The sequence below is a fragment of the Ovis canadensis genome, chromosome 8 (assembly GCF_042477335.2).
Source record: "Ovis canadensis isolate MfBH-ARS-UI-01 breed Bighorn chromosome 8, ARS-UI_OviCan_v2, whole genome shotgun sequence".
NCBI lineage: Eukaryota > Metazoa > Chordata > Mammalia > Artiodactyla > Bovidae > Ovis > Ovis canadensis.
This window is the reverse complement of record NC_091252.1, coordinates 97,106,620-97,127,470: the sequence shown is the minus strand read 5'-3', so window position 1 is coordinate 97,127,470 and position 20,851 is coordinate 97,106,620. Positions and strand designations below refer to the sequence as shown.

At 43.5% G+C, this 20,851-nt stretch overlaps 1 protein-coding gene across 2 annotated transcripts in view; it reads left to right on the top strand.

Moving 5' to 3' along the window:
- Window positions 1-20,851, top strand: part of PRKN (parkin RBR E3 ubiquitin protein ligase) — a 1,209,893-nt gene that overhangs the window by 349,393 nt on the left and 839,649 nt on the right. For both annotated transcript variants that reach the window (XM_069598877.1, XM_069598876.1), the window contains exon 3: window positions 19,345-19,585. In XM_069598877.1, the coding sequence (XP_069454978.1) occupies window positions 19,345-19,585 (241 nt within the window). The remainder of the gene's footprint in view (window positions 1-19,344; window positions 19,586-20,851) is intronic.

The window sequence follows — 20,851 nt, the reverse complement described above, 5'->3', positions numbered from 1 at the left end:
TTCAGGCCAAGAGTTCAGTCAAATCTGCAGTTCTTCTCTCTTGCCCTGTTCAGGCCAGAGGCCTTCTGTGCCTGGTCCTGAGGAAGGTGTTGTTATCAGCCTCTGCCTTCCCTTTGTTTACCCTCTTTCTTCCCGCAGGTCAGCGTCCAGAGGAATCTGAGGCTCGGAGGGCATATGAAGAAGCTGGTAGGGGGCTAGAGGGAGGAGGGATGAGGAGATGAGACAGAATCTGGGCCTCGGGCTCTCTGGGTGTGAAGGAAGGTGCCCTCTGTTCTCTGCCTCCAGGTGTTTTCTAGGTCTCCAAGAGACCTGCATCTCTGGGGATCTCCCGTCTAAATGGCCCCTGGCTCCCAGCGGAAGCGTCTGGCTGCTCGGGTGGCCACGCAGGGTCGTGCCTACCTATCTGAAGTGTTGACGTGTGACTTCTGATTGCTGGGGGTCCTGCCACCTCCGAGGTGACCCTCATGTCGGGGGGAGGACCTGGGACTGTTCACCAGTCACTCTCTCTGGCCTTCATCTGGCCCCCGTATGCCTCCCCCTGTCGCCGCCAGCCCTGGTATGTGGGTCCTCCCCAGTGTGGTCCTGAATCCTGCGGACACAGCCTGGCGTAGCTTCCGGGGTGTGACTCAGGCTGGAAGCCCAGCTCCCCGGAACGCAGCTTTCTGCTTGGTCCTGTACCAGCTCCCAACAGGCTGCAGGCGGAGGCAGGGCGGAGCGTCTGCGCAGGGCGACAGTCTAGTCCCTCCTACGTGAGTTTTCATGCGTCATTCCCTTTACAGTAGATCTCCTTATTCAGCTTTGAGTCGGCCGAGTGGTTCGAGAGTCGTCCGCGAGTTTTCGCTTCTTCAGTAAGTTATGCACGTGGAGATGTGACTTTGGAATGCCACATTTAACTTTTCTGTAACGTGGTGTCTTCCTTTAAACTTCAATTTCAAGCCTCATTCTTTTTCATCTTATAAGTTAAAACTCGGGCTTCTTTGATGAAATGCTCAAATTCAGGATTCTCCCTCACTTTTCATCCTTTTCTAACCTTTTGCTCAGTGATGATAAAGCCAGAAAGCCTCGCACATGGAGCTGACCTCAAGGAGGAAGCCTGATTTCCGGGGCTCTCCCCTGCGCTGGCCTCCACTGGCGTGCGGGTGCGCCGCCTCAATCTATGCATCAGTTGGCTCCCTTTTGTTTCTGCTCTTGAAGCTCATGGGCATCTCATCTGGGGTTCCAGCCCCCTGGTTTCAGCATTCTTAGCTCTTGCATCTGGGGTCCGTGGGAGACCCTGGCTGACTCTCAGTCCCTCTGCCCTGCTCCTGGCGCTGGGATCGGCTCTTTCCTTGCACCCTGCGGTCTGCATGCAGCTCAACGCCGTCTGCGTAGACGCGCCACGTGACCATGTCTGCCGTGTTGCTGCTGCCACGGTGGGAAGGCAGGTGCTCTGGAGGCTCTTACTCCCCCAGGTTCCCAGCATCAGCTGTCAGTGTAATTTCATTTATCCAAGCCTGTCTGGGCATTTCTATTCCGCCCCCCGCCTCCGCTTCCCTGTCTCTGTCCCTAAGCAGGGAGTCCCTAGTGGGCGTGTGGAAGTCGCTGCCGCTACTCCTCACCTGTGCACTGAGGTTTAGCTCTCACCAGTTATCCTCCCTGATGGGTGGTGCACATCCCAGGTGGCACTGTTGGTGAAGAGCCTGCCTGCGAATGCAAGAGACATAATAGATGGCGGCTTGGTTCCTGGGTTGGGGAGATCCCCTGGAGGAGGGCATGGCAGCCCGCTCCAGTATTCCTGCCTGGAGAATCTCATGGACAGAGGAGACTGGCAGGCTATAGTCTGTGGGGTCGCAAAGAGTCAGACACAACTGAAGCGATGGTACACACAAAGACGGTTAGCCTCCAATTATCCACCTGGGTTGAACCCAGCAGACTGATTCTATTCAGAGTTTTGAAATTATTCCCCATTCTTTCTACTGCTGAGGTTTCTTGGAGTAAATTCTGTACCAGACTCTCAAGGTTGCTCTAGATTAAACAAAGTCCAGTCACTTGACTCTTTCTTTTCTTGGAAATTTCTTTGTGTTCTCCATTCCAGACAGAGACTCTAGTTTCTAAGGTAGAGTACTGCAGGGCGTGAGAAGGATAGCAGTGAGAAAACAGTACTATCAGATAGCATTTAAAAATATTCTGCTCCATTACTGCGTTGCTTCTCGGTTGAGTAGTTGAATGTCTGAATGATGGGTCAGTTGACAAATGACAAAATAACTAGCCTGATAAAATGAATTTTATCTGAGAGTGGCTGCTTGCTTATTACAAAATGAGTCATCAAGTTTGTTCAATATCAGAACATCTTGTTTATCTTCAATCTTGTTCTTTTCCTTTCCGGACTCCAAAGCCAGACCATTTTCTCTTCTGTAACAGAAGATAGGCCTTTGGAGATTTTTGCCCTCTTATTGAATAACCTGAGGGAAACATAAAAGGCAAGTCTTTTTGAAGGTAAAAATGAAAAGTAGCTATCTTAAAGCAGGGTCTTTTATCTTTTTTACAGGGCATTCCTCTGTCAGTCTAAATTTCAAAAACATCTTTCATCTTTGACTCAACAGGGCTCCTTCACCTGTCTTTCAAACAGGAGATTAACTGCACAGAAATGTGTGGGGTCGTGTTTGTTTCCCAGTGATTTTCTGACACTTTCTCCATAAAGGTCAGAGGGACCCTGCTCTGGGAACAGTGGGCAGGGGTGAGCGGCGAGGGTTCTAGAGTTGCAGAGCATCATGGTCCCTGCCGTGCCCTCTTCGCCACCCCTCGTGTGATGCTTTCTGTCTGCATCTGGACCATCAGAGATGGTTTGTAGGTGTCAGTAACAGATACCAGTAGGTAAGACACGTTTGCTGAGTGGCGCTGGGCATGGCAGACAGAAGATGCTGGCACACTGGTTAGGACGAGGGCCTGTCAAGCATGAGTATGATCCTTTTGTATGCCTTAAACTGCGCTTCAGGTTTCTGCGGTCACCATGATTCTCTTGGCTCAGTTCATAACATAATGTTTTTTCCGTCTCTGGAGTCTCAGATTCATGTTTTGTGTGTCTGGAAGTGAAAGAAAAGGGAAAGTGTTCATCTCTCGGTCCTCTCTGACTCTTTTGAGACCTCATGAACTGTTGCCCGCCAGGCTGCACTGTCCATGGGATTTCACAGGCAAGAATACTGGAGTGGGTTGGCATTTCTATCTCCAGGGCATCTTCCTAACTCAGGAATTGAACCCCCTTCTCTTGCACTGAAGATTCATTTCACTTCTAACATCTCTGAATTTAGAAGTGTATTTAATATTGAATTCTATCAAGGTTATCTTCACCAGCAGCTTTGCAAATGAGTATGTAACTGGTCCCACTGCCTAGATTCTTCTTATATTCCTATTTAGATTTGTCCCAGTCCCTATTGTGATATTCCTAAAAGAGTTAATGTCTTTTCTGGGAAACTTACGGTTCTGCATTCTGTTATTTCTTTGTCAGAGGTTTCTATCACCACTTTTCTTCTTCTGTTAGGGCATAGTTGAAAAAAAAATTGAGGCAATTAGCAAGGAGGAAATTGCTTTTAATTCTTTAAGTATAATACTTTTTGTTTTAAGTATTGAGTTTTTCATTTTGAAAATATGAGATCTGCTTTGATCGGAAAACCTATGGCATTAATATTGTCATAATGTTAGTGACTCAATTGAAAAATAAATATGAGGCTTTAAGCATGTGTTCAACTCAACATGGTAGGATATAAAAGTATTATTTGAAAAATCAAACTTAAAATAGGAGTATGGTATAATGTTTTAAATCAAGGATTTAAGTTATATTCACAAGGAGAAAAATCTGATACTTATGTTGGATTTATTTCCACAAAATGATTAAGTCAATAAGAAGCCAGTCAACACTGGAAAAACTGATGGGCCCATCTGTTTAATAGTCCTATTCAATGAAGCCTTATTTAGTAATATGATATGCTGTGTTCAAGCAAGCAAGCAACTTTATCTGATATGATCCAGGCTTGTTTAGACATAAGGCAACTTCTCACCATGCACGATTCTTACGTACTTAGTGAGAGAAGATGGATTTGAGGACAAAGTAAAAGAGTCTTAGGTTCTTCCTCTGAAAGACACATGTTTCAGGTGATGTGTTTGGGGCTGAATTGAGTGCCCCAAAGAAAATCTGTTGAAAGTATAATCACCAGTCCGTGAGCAGGTGGCCTTGTTTAGTGACAGGGGCCGTCGTCTTTAAAAGGGTCATGAGGACAGGCCCTAACCCAGTGTGGGGCTACTGAGCACAGCAGCAGATGCAGACGGAAGCTGATGGGAAGACAGAGCGAGGAGAAAGCCATCTGCAAGCCAAGGAGAGAGGCGGCCAACAAGGTTTCCCTCCTAGCCTTCAGTAGGAGCCACCCCTGCCTGCATGTTGATTTTGCATTTGGCCTCCAGAGTCCTGAGCTGACACATAGCTTGTCATGGAAACACCCAATCTGTGCCGCTTCGTTACAGCTGCTCTAGCAGCCCCGGGTCCCTGGGCAGGAGCTTCCATTTGCTACATCCTACACCTTCATTTGAGATAAACCTTGGGGGCTTCGCTGGTGGCTCATGGTTAAGAGTCTGCCTGCAGTCTGGGAGACCAGGGTTTGATCCGTGGGTTGGGAAGATCCCCTGGAGAAGGAAATGGAAACCCACTCCAGTACTCTTGCCTGGAAAATCCCATGGATGGAGGAGACTGGCAGGCTGCAGTCCACGGGGTCACGAAAAGAGTCAGACATTTATCCCATCTAACATGGCCTTGAAAATGAAAAAAAAAAAAATGTTGGATTTCACAACAATGCTGTGGAAATGAGCTTCAAGAGCCTGTACTGAAAGTTAAAAACAACAGCAACAAAGCGTTGTTCCTTTATCCTCAGTGGGCTTCTGCTCTCCTCCGAAGTAGCTGATACCATAGCCGAAGTGTACAGGCACAGGCAATGGCAAGCATCCCAGGGATGGTGAACATGTCAGATGTGTGTAAACGGCATCATGGTATAAGGATGTGGTTTGCTCATGGGTCCCACAAGTCCGGCATGACTCAGCTGAGGCCTCTGATTAGGATCCCACAAAGCTATGATCAAGGGGCAGTGGGGCCTCCTGTGAGGCTTGGATCCTCTTTCAAGCCCACCTGTTTGATGGAACAATTCATTTCTTCATGGCTGTTAAAACTGTGGTGATTGCTTCTTCAAGCCCAGCAAGAGCCTCCCACCCTCTCAATCCTAGCCTCTGATCTGCAGACTCTCTTTCACAGAGCTCACCTATGGATCTTTATTTGTAGTTCAGGCCCACCTGGAATTGATCTCCCTTTTGCTTAACAGGTCAACTGATTAGGGATTTTAATTACATCTACAGTAATTTAATTGCATTCCTTTTCCATATGACATAGTAATCATGGGAGTGTTGTCTATTATATTATATATGATATATATATTGGAGAAGGCAATGGCACCCCACTCCAGTACTCTTGCCTGGAAAATCCCATGGATGGAGGAGCCTGGTAGGCTGTAGTCCATGGGGTCGCTAAGAGTCGGACACGACTGAGCGACTTCACTTTGCCTTTTCACTTTCATGCATTGGAGAAGGAAATGGCAACCCACTCCAGTGTTCTTGCCTAGAGAATCCCAGGGATGGGGGAGCCTGGTGGGCTGCCGTCTATGGGGTTGCACAGAGTCGGACACGACTGAAGCGACTTAGCAGCAGCAGCAGCAGTAGCAGCAGCATGATATCTATATATATAGTATTATGTATATCTATTATATTCACAGTTCCTGTTCACACTGATAGAGAAGGATTGATTAAAAATAATGTGTGTGGACCAGGGAGTAAGAATACTGAGAGCCGTCTTAGAATTCTGCCTGCCTGGATTCGCTGGTGGCTTGGTCTGTAAAGAATCTGCCTGTAAAGCAGGAGACCTGGGTTCAATCCCTGGGTTGGCAAGATCCCCTGGAGAAGGGAATGACTACCAGTTTTTGGCCTGGAGAATTCCATGGGCTGTGCAGTCCATGGGGTCGCAGAGTCGGACATGACTTAGCAACTTTCACTGTCTTTTTTCTTTAGTGTGGCACAGTGGTAGCCTTTTCCCTGTTGGCTTAATGTACCAGTAGGGTGAGGGCAGGATGTGGCGAGCACAGTGGTTCTGGGCTACCTGGTTTGGAGTGGAGCCCACCCCCAGGCAGAGAGGGGAAGGAGACCTGCGCACAGTTCAGGACTGACAAAAGCTGAAATATTTGGCCTGGGTGGTGTGGTGGGGCAATTCTGAGTCGTGGCATGCTGGACTCACCCTAAGCTCCTAGATTCCACCTGCTACTGGGACTCTGGCTTCTCTGAGGTCGCTTACCTCTGAAATGATCAGCATAAGTTTCCCCATCTCAGCTACATATTCTGCATCAACCATTTCTCTTTCATTTTTATGATCACTAATTTTCCCATGTTCCACTCTTTCACAGTATTTCTGTTTATGATAACCAAATATGTAGTAATTTGCTCTTAATTTATCCCTCCCAGTTAATGCTTTTCAGTTGAATAGAGGTTTCCTGGAATGAACCATATGAAACAGAAAAGAATGATGCTAATAATGGGGATTTTAGAAAAATAATCCTTGAATCAAACCTTTTATTATCCTCAGGTCTGCTTGAATCTGTAGTATTTGCATTTCTAAATTTTTCTAAACAGATAGCATTGGGAGCTCAGATGTAAAGAATCTGCCTGCAGTGCAGGAGACTTGGGTTCAATCCCTGGATCTTGAGGATTCCCTGGAGAAGGGAATGGCTACCCGCTCGAATATTCTTGCCTGGAGAATTCCATGGACAAGGAGCCTGGCAGACGATGGTCCATGGAGTCACAAAGAATCAGACAGGACTGTGTCTAACACTTTCACTTTTCACCTAAAGTATCACTTAGGGAATAAGCATTTTCCCTAAGCATTTTCCCACACAGCATGTTATAATCATTTTCATGACTATATTATATTAGAAAAAAATACATTCTTTTCAAAAATATCTTCCTTATGTGCAGTGATTTTTAACTGGGGAGACACATCACCTTTACTATAAAGGTCCATTCGAATTATATCTTCCAGCAGTTTGTGGGTTTCTCCATCTCTTTAGCTCATCTCCAAGGCCAAAATCCCTTGTTTGCGTCCCATATATATTGTCATCATTTCTCAGAGTTTCAAAAATGTGGACCATTAGATTAAGCAACCTTCTGAGATGATCTAGAACAATTTGAGAATTTATATTAAATGCATCCAAATTCTACCTTTATAACTGTTTTGATTATAGAATGAAGCAAGGTTTGGATGGATAATCATAGCTGATCACTCATTCTTTGGTAAGAGAAAGAGAATAGTCAAAAGTAGTGGTTTTAGAATAAGATAAACTTGGTTTCAAATCCAGTTATTTTTATTTGGGTAAATTTTGCAACTCTTTGAGCTCTGGTTTTCCCACCTCTAATGCTTATTTCACTGAGTTGTTACAAAGTTACAGGGAAAATCAGTTTAAAGCCCAGCTACTTGGCCAGATGTTAAAAGAAACATGTAGATAAGGGATTCTGCTGATGCCTAAGAACTGAGTGTACTAATTAATGCTCTACCATCGTCTTTCTCAAAGATTGGGATATTGTGATAGTAGCCATTCAAATCACACTATCATACTTATCAAAAAGTATGATACTTTAAGGTTTGAAACTACGGTATTTCCTTATTAGTTATGATGATTTTAAATGATAAATGTTATTGGTGCCACACTGTATGGATAATGTTGATGGGCCGAAGATTTTCTAAAAGTAAATTCAAAATGTTAGCTAACTTTTAGGCAATATGAAGATTAAAAACACGTATAAGGAGTATGGAGGTGATAAGCAGAGAGGAAGAATAATTGATTTCTAACATTGGAAACATGAAGATTGAGGCTGATAGTTACAAAGATAACTAAAAACAATAAAAATATTAAAAAGAACATAACAATGTTTAAAAGACAATGGATTCAGCAATTAGTCAGCAAATAAATAAGATAAAAATCTATTCCCTGAAGTAGCATTCTGTAAGTTTACAGCTGATTCATGTCGACGTATGGCAAAAACCACCACAATATTGTAAACTAATTAGCTTCCACAATCTTGTAAAGTAATTAGTGATTAAAATAAATAAACTAATTTCCTTTTCAACCTACTAATTTTAACTTTAACGTATGATATCATTTTTAATCTTTAGCTGTGCAGAGTAGAAGTTTTATTTTCACTCCCAAAGCCTGATGATGTAGTGTGGGCATGCTGCCCAGCCTCACTTGCACCATCTTTGTTCGTGAATATCCTGCTCAAGTTTTCTGTATATTCGTATTTTACCTACCCACCCACTGATCAGACGTTTTATTGTATCACATCGGTTTATACTCCACTGGCAGAAATGCCTGCCAAGGAGAACCATGAGTGCAAAGCAAGGTGGGAGATGTAGTCAGCTAGCTGCCCGGAAGGGCAGGAAGTTGATTTTGATGAGGTGCTACCACACGCAAGACGGACACATTGTTCCGGCTACTCGGTGTTCTTTCTGTCTTGAACTTGCTGAGAACATCTATTTCTCATCAAGTTCGTTTTAGTGAGAACAGATATTTAGAAACCAAGGTTTGGGTGTTAGGTGGACTCATTGCTGTGAAAGTGTTGATTTTCCCAGGCCCCTTCTGTGCGGCAGGTCTGGTACTGATGTGCTGGAAGAAAAATATTTAAAGATACATACGCAAAGCTATTCATAGATGTGCTGTTTTTAATTTTTTTTATTTAAAAATTTTGGGAAAAGTAAGGTATTGATTGAACAAACTGAATTATCCACACATTAGATGAAAAAGAATAATGAAAATCTGAATATACAGCTACAGAATGGATTCTAGGGTGAATTATTATTTTTTAACTTTATGTATCTTTTAATTGAAGGATAATGTCTTCACAGAATTTTGTTGGTTTCTGCCAAATATAAACATGTATACCTCTGTATTCCTATGGCTGATTCATGTTGATCTGCTGCTGCGGCTAAGTCACTTGAGTCGTGTCCGACTCTGTGTGACCCCGTTGACGGCAGTGCACCGGGCTCCCCCATCCCTGGGATTCTCCAAGCAAGAACACCGCGGAGTGGGTTGCCATTTCCTTCTCCGCATGTTGATCTAGGGTGCATTATTAGCTGAAAAAAGAATTTGCTGATATTGTATAAAATATGCTGTTATCTAAGAAAGAGACTTAAAACATGAACACACATATACATTTCAGATTATGTTTTTATTTTTAAAGTTATACAGTGGAAGAATAAACCAGAAATCTGGAAGAAAAAAAAAACAGCTAAAGAAAATAAAAAGTTGCTTCTGGGATATGAAACAAATAGGCTACAATAAACAAGGATAGAAGCAAGAAAACTTCAAGTTTTCAAAGCTTGAATTTAAAATGTATTTTATACAGCTCCAAGCATACCTCATTTTATTGTGCTTTATTTTATTGCACATCACAGATAACTGTGTTTTTTACATATTGAAGCTTTGTGGCAATGCTGCCTCAAGCAAGCCCGTCAGGACTATTGTTCTAACACCATTTGCTCACACTGGGTCTCTGTTTCACAGTCTGATAATCCTCATAATATTTCAGTTTTTGTCATTATTATTGTATTTTTTAGGGTCAACTATGATAAGTGATCTTTGATGCTACTCCTGTGATTTTTTTGGGGTGCTACCAGCCACACCCATGTAAGATGGCAAATGCTTGATAAATGTGTGTGTTTTGACAGCTCCATAAACTGGGTGTTCCCCCATGTCTCTCCCTTTCCTCGGGCCTCCCCATCCCCTGAGACACAGCAGTATTGAAACTAGGCCCGTTAATAACCCGACAATGGCCTTATTATGTCAGATTTCCAAAACATTGATTATGTTTCTGGACTTCTTGTAGTGCATTAAGTAAGCCTTTAGTCACGTTCCTGTGTCATATGGTTGAAAATAGGGATCTTATGTGACATTTAATGCCTCCCGTGGCCACACCTATCGTTGCTCCTCTTTACAGAACGCTTCCGGATATTCTTGCACATTTATTTTTCTATATGAAATCTTAGAATCATGTCTCTAGTTTCCGGCAAACAAAAATAACACATTGATCTGGGAGGGAAATTGTTAGTTTGTTTTAATGACTGTTTTAGACTCTATAAAGAATAGTGCACAACCTGCTAAATAGCATGATCACAAAATACTTGTTGAATGTATATTACATTTCACTCTTGTATTTAGTTATAGAATCATACGTATTGCCCTCTTTAATCTCTTCCATGATTTTCATATTCTTTTTGTAGCCTTTGAACTTATAGCAAATGATTAAAAGTAGCAAATTCCCCGTAATATTTTCCAGTTTAAAAGCAAACATGTCAGTTTGTGTGAGTACATGTACATTCATGAAGTGAAGTGAAGTGCAAGTCACTCAGTCGTGTCTGACTCTTTGTGACCCAATGGACCATACAGTCCATGGAATTCTCCAGGCCAGAATACTGGAGTGGGTGGCCTACAGGGGATCGTCCCAACCCAGGGATAGAACCCAGGTCTCCCCGATTGCAGGCAGATTATTTCCCAGCTGAGCCTTCAGGGAAGCCCAAGAATAGGGAGGGGGCAGCCTATCCCTTCTCCAGCAGATCTTCTAGACCCAGGAATTGAACTGGGGTCTCCTGCACTGCAGGTGGATTCTTTACCAACTCAGCTATCAGGGAAGCCCCTGATGTGCAAATTTATTCACACGTGTGTATACAGATATATGTATATGTACAAATGTAGTGTCCACATATATAATTGCCCTCTCATCTGTGGATATTTATCCATTTGCTGTTTCCTTCTTGTGCATACTTTTTAAAAAGCATTTTCATCGGAAAGCCCGAGTTTCCTACAAAGTGTTTTGCAATGTTCTAGAGTCTGTCTTAGGCTAGGTAGAAGCATCCTTGTCTTGCCTCCAAGGTAGAAGCATCCTTGTCTGAGATACCAGGTGGCCAGCTGGAGCAGAGGTGAAGGAGGGTGCAAGTCTTCAGTACAGGGTGCCTGTACACCCAGAACGGAAAGTCTCAAGCGGGGAAGCAAAGTTGGGATCGAGAGGCTGCAGTCTGGCTCTGGCCCTTGGCGGAGATTCCCGACCTGACTGCACATAGAGAGTCCAGGGAGGATCGCTCCCAGCGCAGCAGCTTGTTGGGCTCCTCCCTGCCCCCCAGATTGTGATTCTGCAGGTGCAAGACGCACTAGGAAAAGCTGTTGGTACCTTGGCCCCGCAGATGGTTTTTATGCACATTTTAACCTGGATAGAAGCCCACCTGCTTAGAAATGTCTGTGTAATCCTGGCTAATTCATTGTCTTCCTGAACTCTAAGTGGCTTTGTGAAAATACTGAACATGATACTTGAGACGGAGTTGGTGGAAGTGTCGGGTGAGGTTAAATGTGTTGATAACAGGGATTGGTAAGCAGTGATTAGTACACCAAATGATAATTCTAGCTCAGCCACTTAGTACTTAGGTATAACCTTTGGCAACAACTTCATGCCTTTCTCCTTCAGTTATCTCATCTCTAAAATGACGTTATTCATGGTTCCCATCTCACCATGGCATTGTACAGAGTACAATGAGAACATGCTAAGCACAATGCCTAGCATATAGATAATTCACAGAATGGTAGATATGCTGTTGTAATTATTTTATTAAGTACTACAAAATTTACTTTTGAGCATCTACTGTGTGTCATAAATAGGCAACCACAAGCAGGATGACTGTATGATTTATCCTTCAGACTAGGAGACTTCGAAAGTTCAAGGAGAGCTATTATTAGTCACCCTGGGATAAGGGGTATAAACTCAGTGATCCTGGGTAGACCACGGGGCTTCTTACCTAATCACAGTGAAGCAAAGATGAGAAGGCTCCTGATGGGGCTGCTACCAATAGTTCTCCTCACCTCTCCCTCTTAAAGATCTTAAATCTCCTCCAACTAAGTGTCAAAAGAATTGTTGTTGTTATTTGCTCAGTTGTGTCTGACTCTGCTACCTCATGGACTGCCAGCAGGCCAGCCTTCCCTGTCCTTCACTGTCTCCTGGAGTTTGATCAAATTCATCTCCACTGAGTCAGTGATGCCAGCCAACCATCTCATCCTCTGACACCCTCTTCTCCTTCTGCCCTAAATCTTTCCCGGCATCAGGGACTTTTCCAATGAGTTGGCAGTTCCCATCAGATGACCAAAATACTGGAGCTTCAATTTCAGCATCAGTCCTTCCAATGAATATTCAGGATTGATTTCCTATAGAATTGACTTGTTTGATCAACTTGCTGTCCCAGGGACTCTCAAGAGCCTTCTCCAAAACCACAATCCAAAGCATCAAGTTTTTGGTGCTCAGCCTTCTTTATGATCCAACTCTCTCATCCAAACACAAGTGCTGGAAAAAACACAGCTTTGACTAGATGGACTTTTGTCGGGTGGGCCCTAAATGCGGGATGATTTCCTCTTGAGATCCTTATGCAATTACATCTACAAACCCCCTCTTTTCAAATAAGTTCAAATTTTAAAGTTCCTGATGGGCATGCATTTTAAGTAGATACTATTCAATCCATTATATTTCCTTTAGTTGGAAGAAAACTGAAATGAAAGAGAGGTTCCGTTCAGTTCAGTCACTCAGTCACGTCCGACTCTTTGCGACCGCATGGACTGCAGCACACCAGGCTTCCCTGTCCATCACCAGCTCCCTGAGTTGACTCAAACTCACGTCCATTTAGTCGGTGATGCCATCCAACCATCTCATCCTCTGTTGTCCCCTTCTCTTCTTGCCTTCAATCTTTCCCAGCATCAGGGTCTTTTCCAGTGAGTCATTTCTTCGCATCATATGGCCATAGTATTGGAGTTTGAGCTTCAGCATCCATCCTTCCAATGAATATTTAGTGTTGATTACCTTTAGGATGGACTGGTTGGATCTCCTTGCAGTCCAAGGGACTCTCAAGAGTCTTCTCCAACACTACAGTTCAAAAGCATCAATTCTTCAGTGCTCAGCTTTCTTTATGGTCCACCTCTCACATCCATACATGACCACTGGAGAAACCATAGCTTTGACTAAACTGGCTTTTGTCAGCAAAATAGTGTCTTGCTTTTTAATATGCTGTCTAGGTTTGTCATAGTTTTTCTTCCAAGGAGCAAGTGTCTTTTAATTTCATGCCTGCATTCACCATCTGCATTGATTTTGAAGCCCAAGAAAATAAAGCCTCTCACTAAGGAATCAGTTAGGACCAACTGCTGAAACAGAAAGAATGAATACCTTTTATCGTTTCCTACAGTCAAATGACAGAGTCTAGGCATTTGTCCCAATTCACTCAAGCTCTTAATGCCTTTTTTAAAAATTTATTTTTAATTGGGCTATAATTGCTTTACAATATTCTGTTGGTTCTGCCGCACATCAACATGAATCAGCCATACATACACACGTTTCCTCCCTCTGAACCTTCCTCCCATCTCCATCTCCTCCTACCTGTTCACTCTGTTTGTGGCTCCGTTGCTACGCTGCACATAGGTTCATCAACACCATCTTTCTCGATTTCATAGGTATATATTGATATACAATATCCACTTTCCTCTTTCTGACTCACTTCACTGCGCATAATAGGCTCTAGGTTCATGCATCTCATTAGAACTGACTCACATGCCTTCTTAACAGCCAGGTCTGCAGAGCAACTCAAAGAGGCATCTGCTTGGTGTACAGGTGTGCAAGAGGATAGCAGTTTCATGTTTTATTTATTCTCAGTAAAAGAATTGTTGCCTGTGACATAAGATATCCAGATTATGAAACAGGAGCTGACATAAGTAACAATGTGTTGTATTTATATCTCAAATTTTAAACATGAGGCTGGAAACTTAAAGAATTTATAGCAAGGTGTGAATCTTTATCTCTGCACCCGTTGTTTAAAAAATAAATATGAATGCCTGTCAGCTCTCGTTCCTTCCTTGCTGTTAAAGAGGCTGACTATTTCCTTCTGTCTGTGAAGTCACTCAGGCTCAGGCCTGTGCCCAAGGGACTTGAAAGGCCCGATTTACTGAATGAGCCCAGGTGAGGAGCTACATGGTATTACATGGCAATAGGGCGTTTCCTTGACACAGGGAGAAACTTGTAGTATTTACGAATAAGCGGCCCCTGATTATGTTTCTCCCATCAAGAGTCATTTCTTACAGCTCTGTGGTAGCTGTGTGACCCCATAAGGAAACACCTATTGCTGCTTTATCTGGGAGAGATTCTTCTATTTGTCTTTTTTTTTTTTGGATTTAAAGTGGTCAGTAGTTCAAAACACGACCACTCTGGCTTTTCACTGATTCCAGGTAAGCATTTTCTTTGTTGCCCTTGGAAGAAAAGTTATGACCAACCTAGATAGCATATTAAAAAGCAGAGACATTACTTTGCCAACAAAGGTCCGTGTAGTCAAGATAATGGTTTTTCCAGTAGTCATGTATGGATGTGAGAGTTGGACTGTGAAGAATGCTGTGTGCCGAAGAATTGATGCTTTTGAACTGTGGTGCTGGAGAAGACTCTTGAGAGTCCCTTGGACTGCAAGGAGATCCACCAGTCCATTCTGAAGGAGACCAGTTCTGGGTGTTCACTGTAAGGACTGATGCTGAGGCTGAAACTCCAATACTTTGGTCACCTCATGCAAAGAAGTCAAGCACTTCATTTTACTCTAATGCTGTAGTGGGATTATTTTCTAGAAGCAAACACTCTTTGGGCCTCTCTTTACAAGTTGGGTTGAAAATTATCTGATTAAGCTTAAAAAAAGTACATTTCTATTTTAAATATGTTATACAGGTCCTTTAAACTTGCCTTTTTTGTTTAAAAAGGATTTGGTGTATTGTTCAACTTTACATTATGATCCTCCAATACAGTTTTTATATTTGATACCATCACTACTAAGAGGATATCCTGATGCTGATTTGTTCTAACAATGCAACTTTTCTGAAGGCATTCTTGTAGAGATTTCAAAAGAGCTCAAATAATAGTATTTTCTACACTAAATTTAATCAGTGAGTCAATGCACATTTATTGAGTTATTATTATGTTCAAAATAACAGTCTATTCCAAACAGGAAGAACCCCCAAATAATGGTACTTTACATACAAAGTACTTGTGTACTTAGCATATAGTGGGTACTCAATAAATATTAGTAGATGAATTGATGAATAAGAGCAATTTTGTTTGTGATACCTAAACACTGACGAGTCGATGCTTTTGAACTGTGGTGTTGGAGAAGACTCTTGAGAGTCCCTTGGACTGCAAGGAGATCCAACCAGTCCATTCTGAAGGAGATCAGCCCTGGGATTTCTTTGGAAGGAATGATGCTAAAGCTGACGCTCCAGTACTTTGGCCACCTCATGCGAAGAGCTGACTCATTGGAAAAGACTCTGATGCTGGGAGGGATTGGGGGCAGGAGGAGAAGGGGACGACAGAGGATGAGATGGCTGGATGGCATCACCGACTCGGTGGACATGAGTCTGAGTGAACTCCGGGTGTTGATGATGGACAGGGAGGTCTGAGGTGCTGCGATTCATGGGGTCGCAAAGAGTCGGACACGACTGAGCGACTGAACTGAACTGAACTGAACTGAGGCTGTTTAAAAGCCATGGGATAAAACACAGTGGTTCCGTTCCAGCTTACTACCAACTTCTTACAACCTCCAAGCAACAGATGTATCGTTTCGGTTGGTTCTTAGTTGTACAGTGGGCTTTTCTTAGTTGGACACTGGGGTGAAACCAAGCAAGGGGCCCACTGCTTCTCTTTGGTTGTGAACGAGCAGTGACAGGCCTGCTGGAGTTCCCTGCTGTGAGAAAGCCTGGGTAGAATGGCAGCCCAGGAGGAGTGGGTAAGTGGGAAGGGGGGGGGCAGAAGAAGGGGAGAGCAAGACAGGAGAAGGCAAGGGCAGAGGAGTGGCCATCATCACAAGCCATCCCGATGTTTCACTTACTCGTTTTATAAACGTCTGTTTATTTTTAATTGGAGGATAATTGCTTGACAATCTTGTGTTCGTTTCTGATGCATATCAGCATGAGTTAGCCATATGTATATGTACGGTTAGGGCTTCCTTAGTAGCTCAGATTGTAAAGCATCTGCCTGCAATACAGGAGATGTGGGTTCAATCCCTGAGTCGGGACGATTCCCTGGAGAAGGAAAGGGCAACCCACTCCAGCATTTTTGCCTGGAGAATTTCATGGGCAGTGGAACCTGGTAAGCTACAATCCCCTGGGTCGCAAAGAATCAGATGACTGAGCAGCTAACACACACACGTACACAACATAGATGTGGCAGAGCAGCAGTGGAGACACAGCCGTAGAGAGCAGACGTGTGGGCAGGGACTGTTGCTCAGCCACTCAGTTGTACCCGACTCTTCATGACCCCATGGAGTGCGGCCCACCAGGTTTCCCTGATCTTCACCACATCCTGGAGCTTGCTCAGACTCATGTCCATTGAGTCAGTGATGTCAGATGCAACCATCTCCTCCTCTGTCATCCCCATCTCCTCCCACCTTCAATCTTTCCCAGCATCAGGGTCTTTTCCAGTGAGTCAGGTCTTCACATCAGGTGGCCAAAGTATTGGAGTTTCAGCTTCAGCATTAGTTCTTCCAAGGAACATTCATGACTGATTTCCTTTAGGATTGACTGGTTTGATCTCAAGGGACTCTGAAGAGTCTTCTCCAACACCATAGTTTGAAAGCATCAATTCTTCAATGCTCAGCCTTCTTTGTGGCCCAACTCTCACATCTGTACATGACTACCGGAAAAACCACAGCTTTGACTAAACAGTCCTTTTTTGGCAAAGTAATGCCTCTGCTTTTTAATACACTGTCTGGGTTTGTCATAGCTTTTCTGCCAAGCAGCAAGCATCTTTTAATTTCATGGTTGCGGTCACTGTCTACATGGATTGTGGAACCCAAGAAAATAAAGTCTGTCTCTGTTTCTAATCCCCATCTATTTGCCATGAAGTGATGGGGCCAGATGCCATGATCTTAGTTTTTTGAAAGGACACTTGGGAGGCATTTCTTATAAAGTTTGCAATAGAGAACAGTTTTAACTTGGTTTTAGGCAAAGAATTGTCTAGCTTGTCGTCCTTTGTATTTTGGAAAGTGTGATCTTGGACGAGTGGAAGCCCCGAAAGAACTCAGCTGTGCAAACAGCGCCGACCTCTTCTCACAATAAACCCCTTACTGCGCAGCTGAGGGGAGCAGTCAGTTGACTCTGTCCCCACCCCTCCCTGCAGAGCTCCCTCTGTGCAGGTCCTAATGAGCAGTGAAACGGTCCTGGGCCTGCGGTGGGAGGGACATCCTGGGTGACAGGGCTGAGACCCACAGCAGCTAATTAGTGTGCGGCTAATTGACCTTTCCCAGTAATTGTATTCCTCAGCCTTTGGCAACCAGAGAGGGGGGCCTTTCAATATCTCTGTGTAGTATCATATCTTTGATCATAATGAAAAGTAGCCGTAAGAAATGTGAAATAAATTCAAAGCATAAATCACAAAGTTCCTGTCTTTTCAAAGTCTGTATTTTTTTAAACGAAAGATCAAGTTGAAGGAACAGTTTTTATTCTCATCCCATTAATATAAATTGGCGTTTGTGTTCATTCATCACAGTGGAGGTGACCGAGAACACAAGAGGGAGAAAGCAGTGGGAATGATTTTTGGTTCTTCTGACTCCCACTGATTGCCCTAAGCTCATGCTGTCTTTCACCACAGTATCTCATTGTTCGCAATAGCCATACAAAACATTTGTTAACCATCACATTGAAAAAAAAAAAACAACCTTGAAATGCCTTCCTAAATAATTGCCATTTTTGTCTTTGACATAGAAAATACACTACAGTTAATTCCCCTGTAAAAGTATGATAGTGACAAGGCAGCACTCGAGGGTGCGTCGAGGTGTATAGTTGTTACCAGTATTGTTGTATTTTGTATGGGTGTTCTTTAAATTCCCGAAGAGGGAGGAGAATGACAGTCGTGGGGGGGCGGTTTGAGAGAGCAGGGTCCTTGCTCTGTGGGAGAAGTGACAGACACATGAGCAACCGTGTCTACCTGGTAGCTATTCTGAAACTGAGACGTGATTTGTGGGTCTAGCTTCTGTCTTAGCAAATTAGCTGATGTCCAGATTTAATTCTACTGAATTTTAAAGCCTTGATTACTGTAGCTTTGTAGTATAGTCTGAAGTCAGGGAGCCCGATTCCTCCATCTTCCTTTTTCTTTCCCGAGATCGCTTGGGTTATTTGGGATCTACTGTGTTTCCATAAACAGCGTATAATTGTTTGTTCTACTTCTGTGAAAAATGCCGTTGGTAATCTGACAGGCCTTGTATTGAATCTGTAGGGCGCTTCAGGTAGTGTAGTCATTTTCGTGATACTGATTCTTCCAATCCAAGAGCATGCTGTATCTCTCCACCTGTTTCTTTTGTATTTGATTGCTTCTATCGGTATCTTATAGTTTTCTGAGTACAGGTTTTTTTCTTCTTAGGTAGGTTTATTCCTAACTCCTGTGCATTTTATTCTTTTTGTTGTGATATTAAATAGGATTGTTTCCCTAATCTCTCCTTCTGTTCTTTTGTTGTTAGTATATCAGATTGTGAGAGATTCCCATGAGTTATTATTATTTTTTTTTTCCCCCTGAATCTTTCCCAGATTCATTGAGGAGCTCTCATGGTTTTCTGGTAGCATCTTTAATTTTCTATGTGTAGTGTCATGTCCTGCAAACACCAACAGTTTTACTTCTTTTCCAGTTTGGATTCTTTTTTTTCTGTTTCTTTTCTGCTTGCCATGGCTGGGACGTACAAAACCATGTTGAATGGAAGTGGCGAGAGTGGGCATCCTTGTTTCGTTCCTGGTGTTAGAGGAAATGCTTTCAGTTTTCCACCAGTGGAATGATGCTAGCTGTGGTTATACAAATCAGGATATAGTTGCAGAATGTTTTTGTAGATGTTCACTGGTTTTAATTGTGAGATGGGATGAAACAGTGAAAGATCAGAATAGTGTGGGTAACCTCTCCTCTGACTTCATCGGCCTGCTGGTGTGATTGCTAGTGGTTTTGGAGTATTTGTGGGGTCTACTGGAAATAAGTGTATTGTAAATTCTAGAGAAAATTGCCCTGTCATTGGTAATAACAAACTCTCTGTACTTTTTAAAAAACAGAAAGGGGTGCTAGTATTTAAATTTGATAATGATAAGGGCATGCCGTTTCTGGTGAATCAGTTTTGAAGCATATTGCTGTGTAGAACTGAAGACAAGTTCAGCGCCACCTGTGCTTCAGCGCCTGCTTTCTTGTGATTTTGTCTCCCTCACTCAGAGCTGTGACCTGGATCAGCAGAGCATCGTTCACATTGTGCTGAGACCGCGGAGCAAAGACCCAGAAGGGCACCCACCTCAGGGGGACAGCCCGCGGCCCGCTTGGGGGCGCTCTGACAGGGAGCCCGAGAGCCTGACTCGCGTGGACCTCAGCAGCTCGGTGCTCCCCGCCGACTCGGTGGGCCTGGCTGTGATACTGCAGGACAGCGAGGAGGGCGGCGCCTCGTCCACCCGCAAGCCAGGTACCCGATGCCTCTCTCCGTGCCTCGCGCCGGGTTCTGTGTGCTGAAGTCTCCGCAGAGAGCGGCCTCACTCTGTGTGTGAATACCTAGATCACAACACGCTCTAAATCAGTGGAAGGCGGCACGGCTAGAAGGAGAGTCTTGTTACTCTAAGATTTGAGGTGACGCATTTAACAAGAACGGCAAAGCAGAGCTTTCCAGTTAGGAATGAACATAAAGGATGAGCAAAGTGTCAGGCCCGTAGTGATAGTCCTCGTTTGTTCGTTTGGCGGTACTAGGGGTGATGGACTCATGGGACGCCTTGTGCTGGGCTCACAATATGCGCACTGTATATCCCTCTCAGTTGCGCCTTTCTCTTTTCTTCTGTGCTTACTTACTTAAAATGCATTTTGATTGATGATGTTTCTGATGAAATAGATCAATTTTTTTTAAAGTAGAAAGAGAACTTCAGAAGTAACTTTAGTCATTTTTTAGGTCATGAGAAAAAATAACAATGTCGGTTACATCCTTTTGTGTTTTAAGAAGTTTTCCTTGTCTGTATTGTGCAGCCTATTTCAAAAGTTTGCTTTGGCAAGAATGACAAGCTCTTCATTATTTTGACAATATTCCATGTTTCCCTTCGTTTTTCCTCTCCAGTCTAAATAGTCAAAGGTGTAACAGGACTGTTTTTGAGTAGGTGACAGGAAACATTGGATAGTAACAGTGACTTTCTCTCCCACATGGAGTGTCTGAAGACAGCAGCATCCTGGGCTGGGATGACTTTCACGGGGTCAGAGACATCTGGGACCAGCAAGATGGAGGCCCCTTGCTAAAATTACTAAGTAAAATTTAATAAATATTTATAAAATCATAAATCAGATTTAAGAAAAAAACAAAAACAAAATTTTCCAGGGATAAGTGAAGAAGTGGAAAAAACACAGCTGTCTTTGACTAGAGGAATGGATAAACCAAGAATTTAAGTGCAAGAGCCGCCGTCCTGCTGAGCCTGAGGTGGTTGTGTTGGGCTTTTTTTCCTTCCCATGTCTTGGGTATTGAGGAGACTGGAAAAACAAGTAGGGAACGAGGGGGAAATGAGACCAGCCTAAACCTCTGCAGCTCCTTTGTTGTCCAGAGTGATGAAGTAATATAAATACCAGACCCAAGCTTTGGGACTTCTGAAATTCCAAGCAGGATGTGGGCAAAAGCATTCCAGAGAGGGTTCAGAGGGTGTGGCATTGACAGCTCCTGAGATAATCCAGCTCTGCTGAAGCAGTCCTCAGGATACAC